The sequence below is a fragment of the Vipera ursinii genome, assembly GCF_947247035.1.
Source record: "Vipera ursinii genome assembly, chromosome: 1".
NCBI classification, from domain to species: Eukaryota; Metazoa; Chordata; class Lepidosauria; order Squamata; family Viperidae; genus Vipera; species Vipera ursinii.
This window is the reverse complement of record NC_139512.1, coordinates 63,141,256-63,163,155: the sequence shown is the minus strand read 5'-3', so window position 1 is coordinate 63,163,155 and position 21,900 is coordinate 63,141,256. Positions and strand designations below refer to the sequence as shown.

General features: G+C 37.0%; 1 protein-coding gene across 2 annotated transcripts in view; it reads left to right on the top strand.

Annotated features, from left to right (window-relative positions):
- Nucleotides 1-3,806: 3,806 nt before the first annotated feature.
- RASGRP1 (RAS guanyl releasing protein 1) overlaps nt 3,807-21,900 on the top strand; it is a 31,043-nt gene continuing 12,949 nt past the window's right edge. The window contains exons 1-9 of one of the 2 annotated variants that reach the window (XM_083348130.1): nt 3,807-3,860; nt 5,739-5,870; nt 7,116-7,269; nt 13,044-13,217; nt 13,887-14,003; nt 14,978-15,253; nt 16,993-17,073; nt 18,569-18,673; nt 20,097-20,206. In XM_083348130.1, coding sequence (XP_083204256.1) covers nt 5,764-5,870; nt 7,116-7,269; nt 13,044-13,217; nt 13,887-14,003; nt 14,978-15,253; nt 16,993-17,073; nt 18,569-18,673; nt 20,097-20,206 — 1,124 coding nt within the window. In that variant the 5' untranslated portion in view covers nt 3,807-3,860; nt 5,739-5,763. Of the gene's footprint in view, nt 3,861-5,738; nt 5,871-7,115; nt 7,270-13,028; nt 13,218-13,886; nt 14,004-14,977; nt 15,254-16,992; nt 17,074-18,568; nt 18,674-20,096; nt 20,207-21,900 lie in introns of both variants that reach the window. The other variant, XM_083348129.1, reaches the window with a different exon arrangement.

Genomic DNA, 21,900 nt, shown 5'->3' with positions numbered 1-21,900 from the left:
CAAAGTACAAGAATATGTTAGACTCCCAGCATTTATTTAGCATACAATTGAGTTTCTCCACACAGAGGCTATATTTCATGATAATATTATTTGATATTAATATTTGTTGTTACTGGCGGAATTTCATTTAGTGGTCACATTTATTATATTTTACCCAGTTTTATTGATATTGGAAGAAACTTCCAATTTTACTCCAAACCAACAGTCTATCTTAGGCACTATATGAGTTGCACTCTTTATCTGCAAACCAGAGTTATAAGTGGCCATTAATACTTACATATAAGTCTTCCTTTTAGTGGTAATACTAAAAAAATATTCATGTTGATGCATCTTGCAAAGAAATGTGTGTGTCCTTTTTTTAGTACTTAGGTGTTTTGTGGGAAAGGAGGTGTTATGCCTTTTTTCAAATAATTTTAGAACCTAGCTAAATTTTCTTGGAAGAGCTTGTTCAGTTGAGTGAATAATAACTATGACTATGTCCCCTTCTAAAAATCATTGCTGTTACAACACATTTATTTGATTAGCATATGAATGGAAACTCTTGAAAGTAAATGATTAAGATGAGTATAAAAAAGTCAAGGACTAGTTTCTCTGCCTTATGACTGCCCACAGTTGAATTTTGAGAGAGGGTTGTTGCAGTAGAAGATAATATATATACCTCAGGGTTGAATTGGTTGAATTCTTGGTGCTTTCTGAGCTTGGTTGTTTGTTTACAGATGTTTCATTACCCAACCAGGTAACATCAGTGTCTTCATCAGAAAGTTGTTGATTATTCTTTAAAGGTAAAGGTAAAGGTTCCCCCGCACATGCGTGCTAGTCGTTTCCGACTCTAGGGGCCGGTGCTCATCTCCGTTTCAAAGCCGAAGAGCCAGCTCTTGTCCGAGGACGTCTCCGTGGTCATGTGGCCGGCATGACTAGACGCCAAAGGCGCACGGAACGCTGTTACCTACCCACCGGAGTGGTCCCTATTTTTCTACTTGCATTTTTACGTGCTTTCGAACTGCTAGGTTGGCAGAAGCTGGGACGAGTAACAGGGGCTCACTCTGTCACGCGGCACTCGGGATTCGACCCGCCAAACTGCCGACCTTCAGATCGACAAGCTCAGCGTCCTAACCCACTGAGCCACTTCTTAACTAATTATGTTAATTACATGGATTTAAAAGCAGGACAAAAGTATAGTTCTATATCAGGTGTGTCAAACTGCCGGCCTGTGGGCTGGACGCATCATCTGGAAGCCGCGCCCACCCCATTGTCAGCAATGGCAAAACTGTCCCAATACAGTGTATGACATCACGTGACATTGCGAGGTTGATATGTCTGTTCTATATTGTTATACAAGTTAGATTTTATGAAACCATTTCCCAATAAATACATTTTTAAAAAAATCACACAATACAATTAGTTTATCTCTAATTATCAGGATCCCTGGTGTCCCTGTATTCTTTCAATTTCTTTTCCCACAATATATTCTTGCTAAGCTATTACGTATATTCTTGCAGATCTACCTTAGTCAAGAAAAGAAATTGCATGCACACAAAACAAGCAAAACAAGTTAGAAGAGGGGATATTTAATACAGTATAAGTCAGAGTTGCCTGCTTAGCAGGAAGCAACATTCAGCCGATATGGGCTAATTTCTGAAGCTAAGCAGAAACAGAATTGCTTGGTATTTGGATCAGAAATTTACTGGGGATTTTATGGCTTTTGGTTAGATTAAGAAGAAAAAAAATCTCACAAAATGGTAGATGAAATCCATTTTTATAACATTTCTTAGGGGGGTTATGCATGTATCAGAAAATATTCCAACTAACACTAAGCTGCTTAATATTTTCAGATGCAGATGGAAACTTGTGTAAAAATTACCAGCTCCTGCCAGTAATTTTAACCATGCACCGACTTATCATCTCCTCCTCTGAAATACTGCGAAAATTAATAGATCTATATCCTTTTATATTTTTTCAATTAATACTTTAATTGGTAATATAAAGCTGTGACAACACAATGATTTGAAAATAATATTCCAACATAATATTTTTCTTTAGATTAGAAATGGTATGTGTGTAAATCTCTATATTATTTTTATATATTTAAATAAATCAGGTCTCTTAAATATTCTTGACCTTATTTCAATCTATTATTTTGAAAAATCTGAGCTTCAGTTAGTAATAACAATAATGGCTGTATAGACTAAATTTTGATACTATTAAAATGTTTTGGCTATTGTATGTCTGTGTTTCTATTTCTCCCCTTTCCACAACCTTGTATTACTTGGAAATGTATCCTTAAAGTCCTTTCTGAGCAGGTTTTGTCTGTTTCAAAATGAAAAGTTACTATTCCTGTTACATTTGCCAAACTATTTTGCATTGTTTTCAGTTTCTGTTTATATTAATTTGCCCCACAGAATTTGTTGTGGATTTTATTCACAAGCTCTATTTAATTTCAGTTTTCTTATAATATATTTGATTGACCTATTCCCTCTTGTAGAGTTTTAATATATCAAGCAGCTAGTCCTTTGTAATATTTTTGAAGTTAAACTAGAGGTTAAATGCAAACTATTTTTAAATCAAAATAAAAAGATATTTAGTTACAAAAAATAAATGTTGGGTTAGGTAGGACCACATAACAAGGGATCTCTATTTATGAAAATGCATAAGGAAAAAAACTGACCTTCACAGCTGATTAGAAGTAGAGAACTGATTATTCTGGGTTTTTTTTCCCTAGCAGGTATATTGAGAACCCTTGGTGCAAGCTAACACTACATGTACCTGATAAGATTCAGTCTGTATATCTGTAGAATCACTGACACTGTTTTCTAAAACTGTAATTAGGTACTTTTTATTTCTGGACTTTAGACACCTGGTGTGGGGCTCTTGTAAGCTTTCCCATTTTTCCTATATGATTGTCTATATGGATCTTATTGTTTTTAAATTATAAAGAGAATTAGTCCTGCAAAAAAAAAAGAGTATATAGTTGGAGAAAACCCTACTTATCTGGAGGGGTACCCCCACTTCAAATAAACATGCATAACTTATCTAAATTAGAGGAATAGGGCGTGTTTATCTAACCCAAAATTGGCACTTGGAGTTCATGTGATCATCAGAACCATTTTGTACCCTTCCTGATTGTATCGTTTAATTTGGTGGCAGAATTGCCAAATTTTAGCAAAGTGATTTGAGGCCTTTTTCAGATTTTCGGTTAGGTTTGAAAATGGAAGTTTACCTGTGGGTATTCTTCCTCTCCCATCTAACCTTTTCAAGCCAATATCCTTGGCCAGAAAAAAGAATGAAAATGTTTCTTTTGGTTATGTCTCAGCATAATAAGAAAATGTCTTATAGCTCTTCAGACACTTAGAAGGACGAGTTGCTGTCCCAGTGGCATATATCCCTATGGTTATTTCCCCCCCACACAAAAAAATATCTGATTTTTAATTGGTCTTTCTTTTCTATTTGATAGTCTGAATTCCTTTGTATAATTTTATTTATTATTTTATTTATTTTATTTTCTTTTAGACCTCAGGAATATGCATTCAAGGGACTAAAGTTCTGAAAGAATGTACTTAACTTTTGTAATAATGTCTTGGTGGGAACGATGCAATATGCATAGTTTGCATAATGATATAATGATGCAAATGATTTAAATCTCTTCAAATTATATATTTCCACATTTGACAAATATTTGTGAATAACCCCCTAACATAAAATATTTTCTCTCCTAATTAAAATTGTATATTTTCGTTATTAATATGGCATTTAATTTCTTATTTTTCTTGTGTTTTAACATATTTTCCTTAGCATATACCTACATATAAGGGTGCCTTGGAAAATAATTCTTTGCTCTGCTATAAGATATGTTACCTTGTGAGGTGAGAACACATTTTTTATAAGAATTAACCTGCAAAATCTCAGTTTATTGGATCTCAGTGCAATAGCTTTTGCATGCAATGGATCTGATTTCTGTGGCGATTCATATAATTCGCATAATATAGTCATTTTGCAAATTACCAATGAAGTAATTTTTATAATTTTATTTCAGCTTGCAGGTTTGTGTATTGACATTTTTGTGCAAATGAGCAAAATTGTGACAATGACACACTTACATATTTAACCGACATATAATTTGCTATTATGAATTCTTTTTGTGAATATCCCAGGGCCATCTTTCTTTTGTTTGTTTATTTCTGCACATGTAGCTAGATATGCTAATAGTCTTGGCCCTACACATTATGCTTTAGATTGTCACAAATACAATTTTAAGCATACTTAACTGGTACTGGGAATGAGCACCACTAAAATTGGTAGAGATAAATTTTGAGAAAACCTCCATAAGATAATACTGTAAGAAATGGAGAGTGCTCATGTTGTAACCTTAACCTAATATGGAACCATATTTTAGGTGCATGATATGAGTTGTTAATTGTTTTTAAATGTTGATCACAATATTTTTAATTAAATATATGTACAAAGAGAAAATTGCTCAGGAAGTGCAATACAGTCATATATTTAATTATAAAAGGGAATATTTCCCAGAAGTAAGTAGAAGTAGAACTCAAAAATCTGAAGCAACCACAAATTAAGAAGGAATTTGAGGAAACACTGCTAAAAGTGAAAATGCCAGATATTACATAATAAATGATATGCAAGGAAAAAAGTGAACAGAAAATTAAGATGCAATTTTCTTTAGTCATAAGTAGAAATCAAATCTATTTTTTGCCCAGGTATTTGAAAGATATCTGATTAATTAAGTTAAATTAACACTGCCATTATCTATTAATTTTTTATGCTTCATTCATTTGCAAGGCCTTAAGAAAGCACAGATAAAAAATATATAGGATAACATTCTTATTTGCATAAATACAAATAGTATCCTTATTGTCAGCCAGAATAATTGATGAAAGCTTTAACAGTGAATTTGTGACATGGCTAAGTTATTATTAACGTGTATTATTTTATTTACTTGTTTAGTTCCACTGTTATAGTTTTTTAATATTTTAATAATTATTATATAATGGTTTTAGGTAATGATTGTTTTATATTTATTGTTTTATTGGTTTGTTGTATGCTTGGAATGAATAACTTTCCAAGACATGGGCAGCCATATAAATTTGATAAATATATAAATAAAATTGTACAGAAAAACAATAAAACAGAATATATTAAAAGAAAAAACAATATAACACAGATCCTGACTAGAATATATTTCTCTTTCCACCAAGGTAGCTACATTTTTTTTTGAAGAAAGAGCCCCCTCTTTTCTTGTACCTTCCTTTTTTCTGGAAATTGTACCTTTAATATGAAGTTCTGGAAAACAATATTAATCCTGTTTTTCCAGCAAGCACTCAAATCTTCAGGGAGAGGCCAGAGTAACATTTTTAATCTACATGACAAAGAGCCTCTATCCTTGTGAAGATGTGGATTCCAAGTCTACAGTGTGCATAGGGCAGGGGTCTTCAAACTTGGTCCTTTTATGACTCTTGGACTGGCTGAGGAATTCTGGGAGTTGAAGTCCATGAGTCATAAAAGGACCGAGTTTGAAGACCCCTGGCATAGGGTGATATTTAGTGGGAATGTTTGAGATCTGTCAGCTGACTATAAAACTGCATTCATGAGTGTATTACCAATTTTGCTATTTGGAAGAAATAACATCAAGAAAATCTTGAATACATATACATAAAGAGCTGCAATTTGCAATTATATATAGTATATAATTGCAAGTACCACGTTTCTTTCTTTTTTGTACACAGGTATTGGATAAGAGAATTCTGGATCATGTTTAAAACAGATACCAATCTTACAAATACTATGGAAGAATTTCAGGAATTGGTGAAAGCTAATGGTGAGGAGTTACACTGCCGCCTAATTGACACATCTCAAATGTGAGTGTCAGTGCCTTAGTATAGAATCCCCAGTAAATAGTTTATATGGCCATTGGTGTGTGTGTGTGTGTGTGTGTTTGTGTGTGTGTGTGTGTGTCAGAGAAAGGGAGGGGGAGGGGTTTTTTGTATGAAATGACTTCTTCATATGATTAAATGGCAGTGGTTAAAAACCATACTCTTTTTAGTTTGTATATCTGTGATAATTGCAGGTAGTCCTTGACTTATAACCATTGTTGGTGACTGAAGTTACGATAGCACTGAAAAAAGTGACTTATGACCATTTTTCACACTTATGACTGTTGCAGCATCCCCATGGTCATGTAATCAAAACATTGTAGGATGTTTTCAATTTAACTAGGGATACTTTTTATTATTAAAATGTGTAGTATATTTTTACACATGTTTTAGGCCATCCAGAGTTGCTTGGACAGTAAGATAGAAAGCATATCAATTTAATGGTTAAATATTAATCCACACAGACAAATATTTTTCACTATGTTTAAAATACAAACAAAGCAACCTCTATATGAATAAAATCAGAAAACTCCACAAGAGACACATGTTGTATGATTTTAGCTTGGTTTTAGCTAATTGCAGAAACTCATGCTATGAATTGAAATCTATTTTCTAGCAGTAGTATAACATTCATCCACTAATTCAGATGATGATACCTTTTTAGATAAAAAGATACAATTTCTAAGCTTCTTAACTTTCAAGTACACTTACTTTTGCCATTTTGGATTCATCTACTACAGAGATAAGGGACGTGGTGGCTCAGTGGGTTAGGACGCTGAGGTTGTTGATCAGAAGGTCAGCAGTTTGGTGGGTCGAATCCTGAGTGCTGCGTAGCAGAGTGAGCGCCTGTTACTCATCCCAGCACGTAAAAATGCAAGTAGAAAAATAGGGACCACTACGGTGGGAAGGTAACAGCGTTCCGTGCGCCTTTGGCGTCTAGTTGTGCTGGCCACATGACCACGGAGACGTCCTCGGACAAACGCTGGCTCTTCGGCTTTGAAACAGAGATGAGCACCGGCCCCTAGAGTTGGAAATAACTAGCACACATGTGCGGGGGAACCTTTACCTTTTTACTATAGAGATATAAGTTAGACCTGCTAGAAGTTGTTCAATATTACAGTAGCACTTCTTTTCATTGCTGGTACTTGCATGATTTTGAGAGACAAAGGAACATGCTAGTAAATATTCTTGCAGGTAAAATTTGATTTTCCTTTTTCCTTCTTTCTAAAGAAATGCTCGAGATTGGTCCAGAAAGATAACCCAGAGAATAAAATCTAACAGCAGTAAGAAACGAAAAGTTTCACTGCTCTTTGATCATCTGGAACCAGAGGAGTTGTCAGATCACCTCACTTACCTTGAATTCAAGTCCTTCCGAAGAGTATCAGTGAGTCAATGACTTTTTATAAGTTAATTGCAATTATAATTTATAAATAACTTATAAATTATGCAGTTTCTTTGAATAATGCTTGTAGTGAGGTAAGTTCAGTGTGGAAAGATGAAAGTAATGAAGTAATCATGCTGAAGCGGAATAAATTTTCCACCTACTTTTACATTTCTGAGAGCAAGGAAAGAGGTTGTGATGAGTGTAAATTGGTGCATGCTTAATAATATCCATTGACCTGTTATACAACTGACAACTTTCCAATAGAATGCAAAGGTAATTAATTCAAGTAATTCAAATTCAAATAAGCTTAAAGGTTTATTATGCAAGGTATGGAAATTATGAGAAAAGGCTTTCTTATAACAAGCACACTTCTTAAACATCTTGTTTAGAATAGAGAAGCAAGAGTCCATTTGTTAGTCAAAAATTTGAAGGAGTTGGAAGTATCTCCTTCCCATTCCATCTTGAATTAAAATTGGTCCAATAAATGTAGTCATACTGGGAACAACAGGCAGTGGTGTGGACAAAATTAATAAGTGCACCTTTCAGTTGTAGTATGTATTGTTTGTGCACCTTGAAATTTAGTTGGTTGAAATTTGACTGGCCCTCTCCCTAATTATCATTCAAAACCAGTGGAACAACCTGCCTCCAGAGGTGGTGAATGCTCCAACACTGGAGGTTTTTAAGAAGAGACTGGACAGCCATTTGCCTGAAATGGTATAAGGTTTCCTGCCTGAGCAGAGGGTTGGACTAGATGACCTCCAAGGTCCCTTCCAACTACTTCTACTACTACTACTACTACTACTTCTTCTTCTTCTTCTTCTTCTTCTTCTTCTTCTTCTTCTTCTTCTTCTTCTTATTATTATTATTATTATTATTATTATTATTATTATTATTATTATTATTCTTATTCTTATTCTTATTATTATTATATGTTGGAAATAGATCTTTCTTAGGACAAATGACACTGTTGATGTATCTGTGCTCTTAAGTACAATTAACTTAAATTATTGTTTGGCATGACTGGCCTTCTTCCATTTCTAAGTAAAATTTTCTAATGATTTAATTGTAGAATATATATGTATGTATGTATGTATGTATGTATGTATGTATGTATATGTATATTCTACACACAATGTCAGAATCCATTTATATCACATTTCATAAATGTATAGGTAGAACAATGTGCTTATTCTGGGGATTCTGCCATCTCTCCGAAGGGGGGGGAGAGGATAGACTTTAGGCGATCTTCAAACAACAGGGAACATTTGAACTGGGGGAGGGAGGGGGAGAGACAGATCTGGATTGCATCTTCATTTACAACTAAAAAGAAAAGCAATAACCATAAAACCAAGGAGAGTTCCCTTTCCCATGGAAGGACCTGACACCTAAGCAAATGATGAGAGCCTGACCAAATGGATGAGGGGAGGGGCTGAAATGGGAATGCTTTATATACTGTAGGATTGAAATGTAACTTTGTTAGATTCCGTCTTGTATTGCCACAATCGATTCCATCCTAGTAAACATTTTCCTTTTGGACTAAACTTGCATCCAAGAGTTCTTATTTCCTAAGATGTGGATTGAGGTGGGTCCTGACACACACACTGTGCGCAATTATTAGGCAAGTGAGTATATTGACCATACCATCATTTTCATGCATATTTTCCACCTCCAAGCTGTATAAACCTGAATGCTTAGTGGATATAAGCATATCAGGTGATGTGTATTTATGTAATGAGGGAGGGTGTGGCCTAAGGAGATCAACACCCTATATCAAAGTGTTCGTAATTATTAGGCAGCTTCTTTTCCTCAGGCAAAATGTGTCAAAAAAGAGATTTAACTGACTCTGAAAAATAAAAAATTATAAAAAGTCTTTCAGAGGGATGCAGCACTCTTGAAATTGCTAAGACACTGGGGTGTGATCACAGAACCATCAAATGTTTTGTTGCAAATAGTCAACAGGGTTGCAAGAAGCGAGAAAAAAAGATGCCATTAACTGCCAAAGATTTGAGAAAAATCCAATGTTAAACTCCCAGGAACCCATCATCCTCCAGTGCTGTCATATTCCAGAACTGCAACCTACTTGGAGTGCCCAGAAGTTCAAGGTGTTCAGTGCTCAGAGACATGGCCAAGGTAAGGAAGGCTGAAACCTGATCACCACTGAACAACACACGTAAGTTGAAATGGCAACACTGGGCCAAGAAATATCTGAAGACAGATTTTTTTCAAAGGTTTTATGGATGAGAGTGACTTTTGATGAACTAGTTGAATGGGCCTGTGGCTGAATCAGTAATGGGCACAGAGCTCCACTTCAACACAGACACCAGCAAAGTGGAGGTGGGGTACTGGTATGGACTAATATTATTAAAGATGAACTAGTTGGATCTTTTAGGGTTGAAGATGGATTCAAAACATTTGATGGTTCTGTGATCACGCCCCAATATCTTAGCAATTTCTAGAGTGCTGCATCCCTCTGAAAGATTTTTTACAATTTTTGACTTTTCAGAGTCAGTTAAATCTCTTTTTTGACCCATTTTGCCTGAGGAAAAGAAGCTGCCTAATAATTACGCACACTTTGATATAGGGTGTTGCTCTCCTTAGGCCGCACCCTCCCTCATGAGACAAATACATATCTCCTGATATGCTTATATCCACTAAACATTCATGTTTATACAGCTTGGAGGTGGAAAATATGCATGAAAATGATGATATGGTCAATATACTCACCTGCTTAATAATTGTGCACACTATTTATGCATGTATGTATGTGATTGGATAAATGAAATAGATGGTTGGTAAATAAGGAAGGAAGGAAATATACTGTATTTGTAAACAACTACATCTAATAGTCAGTATGCTCTTACAAAACATGCTTAAGCTTATGTAAAACACAGTATACCCAAATTTGCCAAATCTTTTTCTGTGGTCCATATTTCATATAGAAGGACAGTATCTCTGGAAGGGAGTGATTGGACTAAGTAAGAGTGGTTAGCAAAAATTATATGTCTTATTTTGCATAAGTTGAAGGGTTTTCCTGTAGCAATGAAGCCTTGCCTCTCAGCCTACGGCTCCTTCTCATCCTACCAGTTGTAGTGCCTATGCTTGTGGGAGAACTATTCCATTGAGTTTAAAGCTAAGAACATAAAATCAGGTGAGCCAGGAAGCGTGGTAGGCTGAAAACAAATGCAACTGGCCACATTGAGCCCACGGGGACCAACATATTAGTTTATAGTGGTATGTCAGCAAAAAATAGCATTCATCAGGAAGGCAAAAATGGAGTAGGGGTTAGTTACTAAGCAAGGACAGATAATTTATCAATATTGGTTCTTTATCTCCTTTTGCTTGATTGCTTCAAAGCTTTGGAATGAGTCCCTGATCAAAGAATCAATGTATACTTGTCTCCACCTATGTAAGTTTAGCAATTCAGGTGATTCTCACTTAGTCATGCGTCAGTACTTTTTATTTTGAACTCTTGTTTTAGGGCTTTTCTCATGTGCTTAGTTAAAATACAGTATAATGGTCGTGGAAACTGGCCATATCATCATCTAGTAAACAGCAATCCATTTACACAAAATTGATATTTAAGCTTGTATATAGCCTATTTTTTCCATTTAGGTTAATGGCTGTTGGCTAAGAACAACAATGCCTTGTCTTTTTTAATAAAATCAATCTTGATTGCATTAAACAGGCCATTTGGTTACATAACAGAGTTGATGATAAATGAATACTAAGATAATTTTGTTTATGTACAAATGAAAGAACTACCGTATTTTCTGGCGTATAAGACGACTTTTTAACCCATGAAAATCTTCTCAAAAGTCAGGGGTCGTCTTCTACGCCGGGTGCTGAAAGTTTAGGGACAGGGCTGGCTGGAAAACCTGGAGTGGATCTCCCATTTGCTCTGTGGAGGGAAAGCGGGACCAATTGGAGAAGAAGCTGCAGTCTGTTATTTTTTACAGGCTGGGGTCTTCTGGGCGTCTTTCCTTCTAAAGTTGAAGAGCAGCTGCAGTCTATCCCAACTTGAAAGGCAGGTGGGGAATGCAGCAGCCAGAGCAGCTGCTTAGCTCTAAGGACACATTTGACTCAGGAACTGGGCGGGCTGGCTGGAAAACCTGGAGCAGATCTCCCATTTGGTCTGCGCAGGGAAAGTTTTAGAGTGAATTAGATAAAAGGTAAAGGTTCCCCCGCACATGCGTGCTAGTCATTTCCAACTCTAGGGGCCGGTGCTCATCTCCGTTTCAAAGCCAAAGAGCCAGCATTTGTCTGAGGACGTCTCCATGGTCATGTGGCTGGCATGACTAGACGCCAAAGGCGCACGGAACGCTGTTACCTTCCCACTGTAGCGGTTCCTATTTTTCTACTTGCATTTTTACGTGCTTTCGAACTTCTAGGTTGGCAGAAGCTGGGACGAGTAACAGGCGCTCACTCTGTTACGCAGCACTCAGGATTCGACCCGCCAAACTGCTGGCCTTCTGATCAACAAGCTCAACGTCCTAACCCACAGAGCCACCGCGTTCCTTATGCATACCTTTAAAGAATGCCATATTTAGTTAAATGTTTTAATAATTTTTGTCTATGCCACAAGTAATGAAATGTTAAGCTTGAATTAGGAAAAGTTTAATCCACTTGCACTGTTTTATGTTTACATGTTTGATGACAAACAGCCTTATGTTTATAAGTGAGTTTTCCTACTAAGTACCTGCATGTCATAAGCATTTGAATTAAAATTACCATATTAAAATCAAATCTGATGTTTTTTAATTTTTATTTGGTGTGCGTTGGAAGAGGGGTAGTCTTATACTGTGAGTATAGCCCAAACCCTATAATTTAACAGGAAATGTAGGGGGTTGTCTTATACGCCCAGTCGTCTTATACACCAGAAAATATGGTATTTTATGCACTGATGTTAAAATAAATAAGCAGTTGCTTTTGAAAGAGCATATTTCATAGTAGTGTCCATGTTCTGTTGCTTTGTTTTTGTTCAGGATCTCATTCCCATAATAACTGTGTCAAATGTTGTAAATGCCAGGGGAAAATACTTTAAATGAGTCAAAATACTTTACTGTGGATCTTGCATATAAAAATAGAGGGCAAATATCTGTCTGTATAGAAATTGATAAATAAAGCAGGAAATTGATTTGAGTAGATTATTTTTTTAAAGCAAGTTTCAGCATGGAGATTCTTAAAATAACATATCCATCATAAAGGGCTTACAGCATTTGACATAACAATAAGAGATTTTTCTAATCAATTTTCCAGACAATTGTTGTTTAAAACTAGCTAACTAGCTTCAAATTATACTTTAATAACCGTAGATTTCCATAAACTTAAGTACAGGTAGTTCTCCACTTACAACCACAATGGAGCCCAAAAATTCTGTTGCTAAGCGAGACATTTATTTAGTGAATTTTGCCTCGTTTTACAATCTTTCTTGTAAGGGAATCACTGCAGTCATTAAGTTAGTAAGATGGTTGCTAAGTGAATCTGACTTCCCTATTGACTTTGTCAGAAGATCGGAAAAGGTGATCACATGACCCCAGGACACTGCAACCATCATAAATATGAGACAGTTGCCAAGCATCTGAATTTTGATCATGTGACCAAGGAGTTGTTGCAATGATCATAAGCATTAAAAATGGTGATAACCTGCTGTTATAACTTCAAACAATCAAAATGAACAGTTGTAAGTCGAGGACTATCTGTAGAGATTACATAAAATAATTTAATGTAAAACTATATTTGTTTAACCTGTCAATTAATAGTTACTCTACCTGAAGTTTCCAGATTATCAAAACTACATCATAAATGGATGTGTGAAGGACAATCCGACAATGGAACGCTCAATCACACTTTGTAATGGTATTTCACAGTGGGTGCAACTAATGGTATTAAATAGACCAACACCACAGCTTCGAGCTGAAGTATTCATCAAGTTCATTCATGTGGCTCAGGTCAGCTCAGTTATGATTTACTTTCAGTTTGTTTTAGTCTTTATTTGTTCATTTAATAATTGGTGTTACCTTCAATTCATCATCACCATCATAGCTCTCAAGAGGTTATCAGTGCCTGCTGCTAAATGGGGTGTTTAGAAATGCTGCAGTGATCAGTCATTTCCCTTTTTGAATGGGCTTAGCTGACATTGCCAGCATTATTAGATGGGGGCTGAATGGATTGATACAGAGTATTGCATTGTGAGAAATGCATAAAAGCTGCCAAGAACATTAGTACCACTGTCCATAGAAATATAGGAAAAGGAAATGGGCAAGATAAACATATGCCTGGGGGGCGGGAATTTCTTGGAGCATGTGGCTTGGTATCCATCTGTTTATATTAGATACTGATGCTAGGTCTGGTTCTTTTATCTAATCAGATCACGTTTCCTATGGGGAAAAAGTCAACATTAAAAATCTGTAAACTAAAAAAAAAGCATTTCTCTAACTCAAAGTTAGTGGGTTAGATAACTACAGAGCAAAATTTTGTTAATAACACTGAATAAAAATGTATTTAATGTATTGGGAAAATGTTCCTTTAAATATTATTGAGATAATACCCAGTTCAATTATATTAATCAAAAATAGTATATTTTTCATCAAGCAATTGTACTGGCTTTTTAAATACAGAAACTTCATCAGTTACAAAATTTCAACACATTAATGGCTGTGATAGGAGGGCTTTGCCACAGTTCCATCTCTAGACTTAAAGAAACAAGTTCTCATGTTCCTCATGACATCCATAAGGTTAGTTGTGCTTTTTCCTGGTTTTTGTTCATTCCCCAATATCCATATTAAAGCTGCGCAAGCAGTTTAGAAAGACACCAGGCAAAGTGAGCTCCAATTTTCTGAACATGCTGTTCCAAATGTTTAGGCACTGTTTCCTCTTGCCAAGTTATTCTATTTTGGTGGTAATTCCACTGGAAGCATCTTTGTTATATAGACATACATACTGAGAGGGTTTTTTGTCATTTCATACCTTGAGCCACAGGTTGGACAACATCTCTGCCATTTTGTTATGCATTATTGTGAATGATTTGCAGAGTTTTAATTAACACACCATCTTTCAGGCTATAAGGCCATTTAAGACCATTCACCAACATGGTGTCAAAGATTAATACGTCATAAAGATGATGAACTTCATAAATATTTTAAAAATATTATTCTATTGAGCAGTTTGGAAATAATGATTAATTCGTTGTGGTCAAAGTTTGCCACTGAAACTGTATTTTCCAAAAGAGATTGTTATATAGGATTCTGGTATGATTGCAAAATGCTTGAATATATGTCTCAAATGGCTATAACACTAAGCCATAATTCAATAATATCAGAACCTGTCATAATATCTTTCTGGAAAGAAGAACTGCAAATTTTAGATTAACTACATGGGAATCTGAGTAAGTGTTTAATCTTAAATATAATGACTGAAATTCTAATTTTTGAGGGTGACTTTCAATGGACTATAGCAGTGGTTAATTTAAATTGTAAGCAGAGACTTTTAATCACTTTCTTGCAGTTATGTCCAAGGAGGGTGGTTCATGAATTTATTCTTATTATTCTTAATTATGACGGCATTATATCAAAACATAAATGTTATAGTGTTTCATTGCAAACTTGCTACAGTGATTTACGGTATTTATTATATTATACTAAAAATTTATTATATTATACTAAATTACGAACAAAGCTGACTTAATTTGCTTTTGTTGGTTTGCCTTTAGATATTCAATGAAATGACTGATTTGCTATCATCTGGTAGGAACTATGATAATTACAGACGTGCTTATAATGAGTGCAGTAACTTTAAAATCCCTATTCTTGGAGTACATCTGAAAGATTTAATTTCCCTTTATGAAGCTATGCCAGATTACTTGGAAGATAAAAGAGTTAATATGCACAAATTGTATTCTTTGTACAATCACGTTAATGAATTGATACAGCTGCAGGAGATAGGTCCTCCTCTGGAAGCTAACAAAGATCTTGTCCATCTCCTTACGGTAAGTGTCGATATTTATAGATTGCATTTTATGTAATCTGCTTTCACTTATTTTAGAATGTTACACATTGAAAGTCTCTGTTCAACTCTATACAGTACAAATATTTAACTGATAGGAAAGCAATCCCTTTCATTTCTGAAAAAAACAATGTTAATTTGTTTTCTACATACTCTTTGGTTCCACTGCTTTGTGAGCCAGCTCCTACTGTATGTTGCTTAGTACTGTGACACATATTTCTGTAGAATACTTTAGTCAGGGTCAGAAATGGGTTTCATTTATTTTAGATTTCTGAAGATTTAGAATTATAGAGTTGCCATCCTAAAACTACATTGCTTAACATCCATGTCAGTGGTCCCTCACTGTGAATATTGAATGGAATGTAGCTGATCATATAAGAAGCTGGTTGAACATTAGTAGTTGCTTTGTGCTTTGAACCCTTGAAAACAGATTTTGACAGCATAACACTCTGCTACTAAGATCTGAATTGGCTCTAAGACCTTAATCTTAAAAACATTTTTCTAATTATATTTCAGCAAAATGATACCTGCTCAGAATTAATAGATTGTAATCTTCCACAGAGCTAGTGTAAAGCTAAGTGAGAGTATAAATACAAATGGTTTCTTGTGAAAAATGAAATAGGATTTTAATTACTAATATTGCTCCTCTAAAAATACTGTCAATATTATTTAACTAGTTCCAATCCTCCCTACTCCCCTCTTTCTCACACTCACTCACTCACTCACAGATACATACAGTGTCACCTCTCTTTGGATCAGCTTGAACAGTCAAAGGGAAAGATTGTAGGAACAATGAAAATTATGTATTAATTTGCCCATGATCTTCTGCTTCATTGTGATAGTTTCTAGAAAACATCGAAATCAGGGACAAGAGAGAAGACTATATACTTGTCTTTCCTGATACCACAACTAGTAAATGTGAGCAGATGTCACAGAATAAGGTCTGACAGGAGGTTGTTTGACTAAATTGGAAAGTTTACATCCCATGAACCTGAAATCCTCTTGTAATCTATTAAGATTTGAAAGTGGGTCAGTGGGCTAGGATGCTGAGCTTGTCGATCAGAAGGTCAGCAGTTTGGCTGGTCGAATCCTGAGTGCCGTGTAGCAGAGTGAGCGCCTGTTACTCGTCCCAGCTTCTGCCAACCTAGCAGTTCGAAAGCACATAAAAATGCAAGTAAAAAAACAGGGACCACTACGGTGGGAAGGTAACAGCGTTCCGTGCGCCTTTGGCGTCTAGTCATGCCGGCCACATGACCATGGAGACGTCCTCAGACAAGCGCTGGCTTTGAAACGGAGATGAGCACCGGCCCCTAGAGTTGGAAACGACTAGCGCACATGTGCAGGGGAACCTTAACCTTTACCTTTTTAAACTTTCCTTCAAAGCAGATCTGAATTATTTTGTCACTGCTTGCATTTCCAGTATTTTTTTTTGTTTCCAGAAAAATATATTTAAAATGAGAGTAGATTTTGAATAAATTGCTTTGGGGGCAAGGTCAATTGCTGATATCAGAAACTCTCATATTTGCTCTGCTCTGACCTACAGCACTAAAATATATTTGGGTAAATGCTGGAAAAATGTGTTCATTTTTTGATTGTGATGTTTAGACTTATGATATCTAGGTGTTTGTGCTATATTAGAGACGTCAGATTCAGAAAAGCACAACATTTTTGGAGAACAGTATAGCTTTTAAAAAGTAAAACTGTTCTTGTATTTATTTTCAGTTGTCACTTGACCTTTACTATACGGAAGATGAAATTTATGAACTTTCATATGCACGAGAGCCAAGAAGTCACCGGGCTACAGTAAGAAATTTTACTCCAAAACAGGATGTAGAGCTAATTTAATTATATCACAACAACAACAACAGTTATAATAATTTAATATAGCATACAATAGTAATTATTAAATAAGGGCAATACAAATGCACTTATATGTTGCAAACATACATTTATATGTTGCAGTAGCAGTATTAGCTACTAAGACATGTACTGTTTAGGGCAGGGGTAGGCAACCTTGGCTCTTTTATGACTCATGGACTTCAACTCCCAGAATTCCTGAGCCAGGATGGCTCAGGAATTCTGGGAGTTAAAGTCCACAAGTCATGAAAGAGCCAAGGTTGCCTACCCCTGGTTTAGGGCAAAATTTAATAGGCAGTCAAAAGCAATTCAGTATCCAAGTACAATAGCAACAACAACAACAACAAAACCTTTCCTTAGGAAGTCAGTGTGCTAGAATAGGGAACCTTCCACTGACCAAAGACCTCGCTTAACTTTTTTGAAGGGAAGAAGTATGTGAAATTAGAGTTTCAAACCATTTTTTAAAATTATGATTTATTTGTTAAGTATAATCATCAGAAGATATGATACATACAAGCCAAAAAGTTTGTCCTGCTAGTAAAATATTTTAGTACTTACACAATAATCCTTAAACTGTGCCATCATTGTCAACCGTCTTGACCACAAACGTCTGCGAGGGCTGTAAAAAAGAGAACTAGAGCTGCTACTGCTAAATGAAATCATAAATACGAAATACCTCCAAATCACAAAATATCTAATTTTAGAAATTGCTGACCCACAGTCTCTTTTTCACAAACTCAACAGTATCATGGAAAAGGCCAGTCCAACCTTCACACCATCAGCAATAATGACAGGGGAGGATAGTTACAAATGCATTCTTAAGAGATCTTCTAAAGCTGAGGGTCTTAAATAATAAATAATAATAAATCCGACTGTCTTCCCTGTATGAAAGGATTGGGCAACTCCCAATTTGGTTTTGTGACTTGAAGTGTCCTTTCCCCAGTAATGCCTCCATTTCTGGTGACATTAGTTTTATGCCCCCTCAGAAACAATACTTTAAAAAAAATGAAGGGCAATCTCCTAGAGTGCAGGGGATGAAGTGGCTGAAAAAAGGGTATTCACAATGCCCTTTTTGCCTTTTTCAAAGACAGTCTGCCTCACAAGAGGTACTTTGCTCTATGGTAGTGGCTAATGATGCTGTCCAATGTTGTTCCCGATTGAGATTTCCAGACACAAGAGTATTAGTAAAAGTGTAGTTTTCGTAATTTGGGAAATTAATTAACTAATTAAATTTTTGTAGCACTCAATCCTCAGCAACACTGTATATAATATATAAGAGAAAAATATTACACAAAGTTGAGTTACCCAAACCGGCAGCTTCACTTTATTAATGCTTACTAGTATCATACTAAATATTGAAATATTCTAAACATATCACTGCTTTTAAACATTTAGGAATGCTTTTCCTCAATAAATATCTAAATACATTTTACTTTTTTAGCCACTGACACCTTGTAAACCACCAGTTGTAGCAGATTGGGCATCTGGAATTGCCCCCAAACCTGATCCAAAGATAATTAGTAAGCATGTCCAGAGAATGGTAGATGTAAGTATGCTGTTTTATTTATTATAATTTTTTTATGTAGTCTTCTGAGTCCTGATTCATGCTATATTGGTTGCAGCTGTTCATTGCAGAATTCCCATGTCCATTAGGGTATTACTAGAAAATATGTTTGCACTACTGCTGTGCTTCTAGATCTTAATAACTTATTTTTCATTTACTTTATTTCATTCCAGTTCTTTGCTTGGAAACCCCCACAAAAGCAGCTTTTCAAACAAAGAGGCTGGGAAGAAATATATGGCTACCCTCTATCCATATACTACCATCCCTATGGGTATTAGACCATTATGTACTTACAATAAATAAAATCTAGGGCTTCATGGGCTTTATGATAATAGAATAGAATAGAATAGAATAGAATAGAATAGAATAGAATAGAATAGAATAGAATAGAATAGAATAGAATAGAATAGAATAGAACTGGAAGGGACCTTGGAGGTCTTCTAGTCCAGCCCCCTGCTTGAGCAGGAGAACCTATATACTATTTCAGACAAGTGACTGTCTAGTTTAACCCCTTTGTCTCAATTCATGATGTGAAGGAACATTTCTGCTAGCAGCTTCCCATGATATAAATCCAGAAAAATGAACTTCAGAGTAACCTAAATTAACACTCTACATGATTGCAAATCTGAGACCTGGCTACAAAAGTTTGAAAAATGTAGCTTGAAAATCATGGTGCTAAACTCTTGAGAATAAATGGTTAAGTATCAGACTAGAAAGCAGGAGACTACAAGTTTTATATTTATTTATATTTCAAGTTTCCCGCCTTAGCCATAAAAGCAACTGGGTATCTTTGGGCCAGCTACTCTCAATCATCCTAACCCACTTCACAGGGTTGTTGTTGTGAGGAAAGGTATGTTGGATATGTTCACTGCCTTGAGTTGTTTGTAAAAATCATAAAGGTGGAATACAAATAAATAAAGTAAGAATTGAAGGGAAAGAAGGAATAGCACTGCAAAAAAGGGCATTTGCATCATTTGATGTTAGAACTAAATTATTTGAAATTTCTATGAAATTTTTAAATAAGTACTTGACTAAGCTGCATGCTGTGATTATATATTATGCAGAGGACTAAGTGGGGACCCTGTATTTTAGTAGAGAGTGCAGAAGCTAAATACTGTATATAAATGAAACACTTTTAAATGCCAGATAATTTTTAATGATTTTAGAGAAAAGGAGAAATTGATAGTTTTCATTGTTTGATACTTTTTAAAAAGTACTTTAAAATTAAACCATGTAAAACACCCCAAATCTCTATTTTGCTATTTGTATATTGAATGCTATTTCATAGAATTGGAAGGAACAATATAAGCAATAGAATCCAATTTCCTAGTTAATTAAGGAACTTCAAGTGGTATTTGATTTATTTCAACTACAGCTTTTCTTACTTTCTTATTACTTCATGCAGTCTGTTTTTAAAAATTATGACCATGATCAGGATGGATATATTTCTCAAGAAGAATTTGAGAAGATTGCTGCGAGCTTTCCATTCTCCTTTTGCATAATGGATAAGGACAGGTATTTACTAATAATGTATTCTTGGTTATCTTTTTACGGATATCATTATTCAAAGAAAGTATTGGACTTGTGTGATATAGAATTGTACATACTTATATTGCCTCCTTGTTCTTACCATCTTTGAAGCCTTAAGTTTGGTTCTCACTGAGGATGGGATCATTCCTTGAGCTTTTGACCAGTTGACAAGCCTTGTCTATTACTCTCTTTGTGTGATTGTTGGATGATGTTAGTGAAAAGCTTGCTTATTATGCAAGGTTTCAAATAATTGATCTTAGAGCAAGAGATTATAAATGCTTTTATATTTAAAGAACGCCTAGCGTGCATTTTTCCTTCTCCTTTAAGCTTGTTCATTCTCTCAAACAGACTTAGAATTCATAAAGAGCAATTTGAAGGTACCGTATATACTTGAGTATAAGCCGAATTTTTCAGCCCACTTTTTGGGCTGAAAAATTCCACTTCGGCTTATACTCCAGTCAACAAAAAAAACTTACCGAGGACTTGTGCGCGGCCGAGGCTTTGGTGCTTCCGGGATCGCCCGCACCTCTCCCAAGCCACCGCCGTCCGAGACCTGCCGAAGTTTGGGGAGGTTTGGGGAGGTGCGCGCGCACCTCCCCAAACTCCGCGCCTTGCCTGCCTGCTTCTTTCCGCAGCGGAAAGAAGCAGGCAGGCAGGGCGCGGAGGAACGGAGACTTGCCGACGTTTGGGGAGGTTTGGGCGTCTCCCCAAACCTCGGCAGGTCTCCGTTCCTCCGCGCAGACCTGCCGACGTTTGGGGAGGTTTGGGCGCCTCCCCAAACCTCCCCAAACCTCGGCAGGTCTCCGTTCCTCCTGCCGACCTTTGGGGAGGTTTGGGCGCCTCCCCAAACGTCCCCAAACCTCGGCAGGTCTCCGTTCCTCCGCGCAGACCTGCCGACCTTTGGGGAGGTTTGGGCGCCTCCCCAAACGTCCCCAAACCTCGGCAGGTCTCCGTTCCTGTTTGGGGAGGTTTGGGCGCCTCCCCAAACCTCCCCAAACCTCGGCAGGTCTGCGCGGAGGAACGGAGATCTGCCGAGGTTTGGGGAGGTTTGGGGAGGTTTGGGGAGGCGCCCAAACCTCCCCAAACAGGAACGGAGACCTGCCGAGGTTTGGGGACGTTTGGGGAGGCGCCCAAACCTCCCCAAAGGTCGGCAGGTCTGCGCGGAGGAACGGAGACCTGCCGAGGTTTGGGGACGTTTGGGGAGGCGCCCAAACCTCCCCAAACAGGAACGGAGACCTGCCGAGGTTTGGGGACGTTTGGGGAGGCGCCCAAACCTCCCCAAAGGTCGGCAGGTCTGCGCGGAGGAACGGAGACCTGCCGAGGCTTGGGGAGGTTTGGGGAGGCGCCCAAACCTCCCCAAACAGGAACGGAGACCTGCCGAGGTTTGGGGAGGTTTGGGGAGGCGCCCAAACCTCCCCAAACAGGAACGGAGACCTGCCGAGGTTTGGGGACGTTTGGGGAGGCGCCCAAACCTCCCCAAAGGTCGGCAGGTCTGCGCGGAGGAACGGAGACCTGCCGAGGTTTGGGGACGTTTGGGGAGGCGCCCAAACCTCCCCAAACAGGAACGGAGACCTGCCGAGGTTTGGGGACGTTTGGGGAGGCGCCCAAACCTCCCCAAAGGTCGGCAGGTCTGCGCGGAGGAACGGAGACCTGCCGAGGCTTGGGGAGGTTTGGGGAGG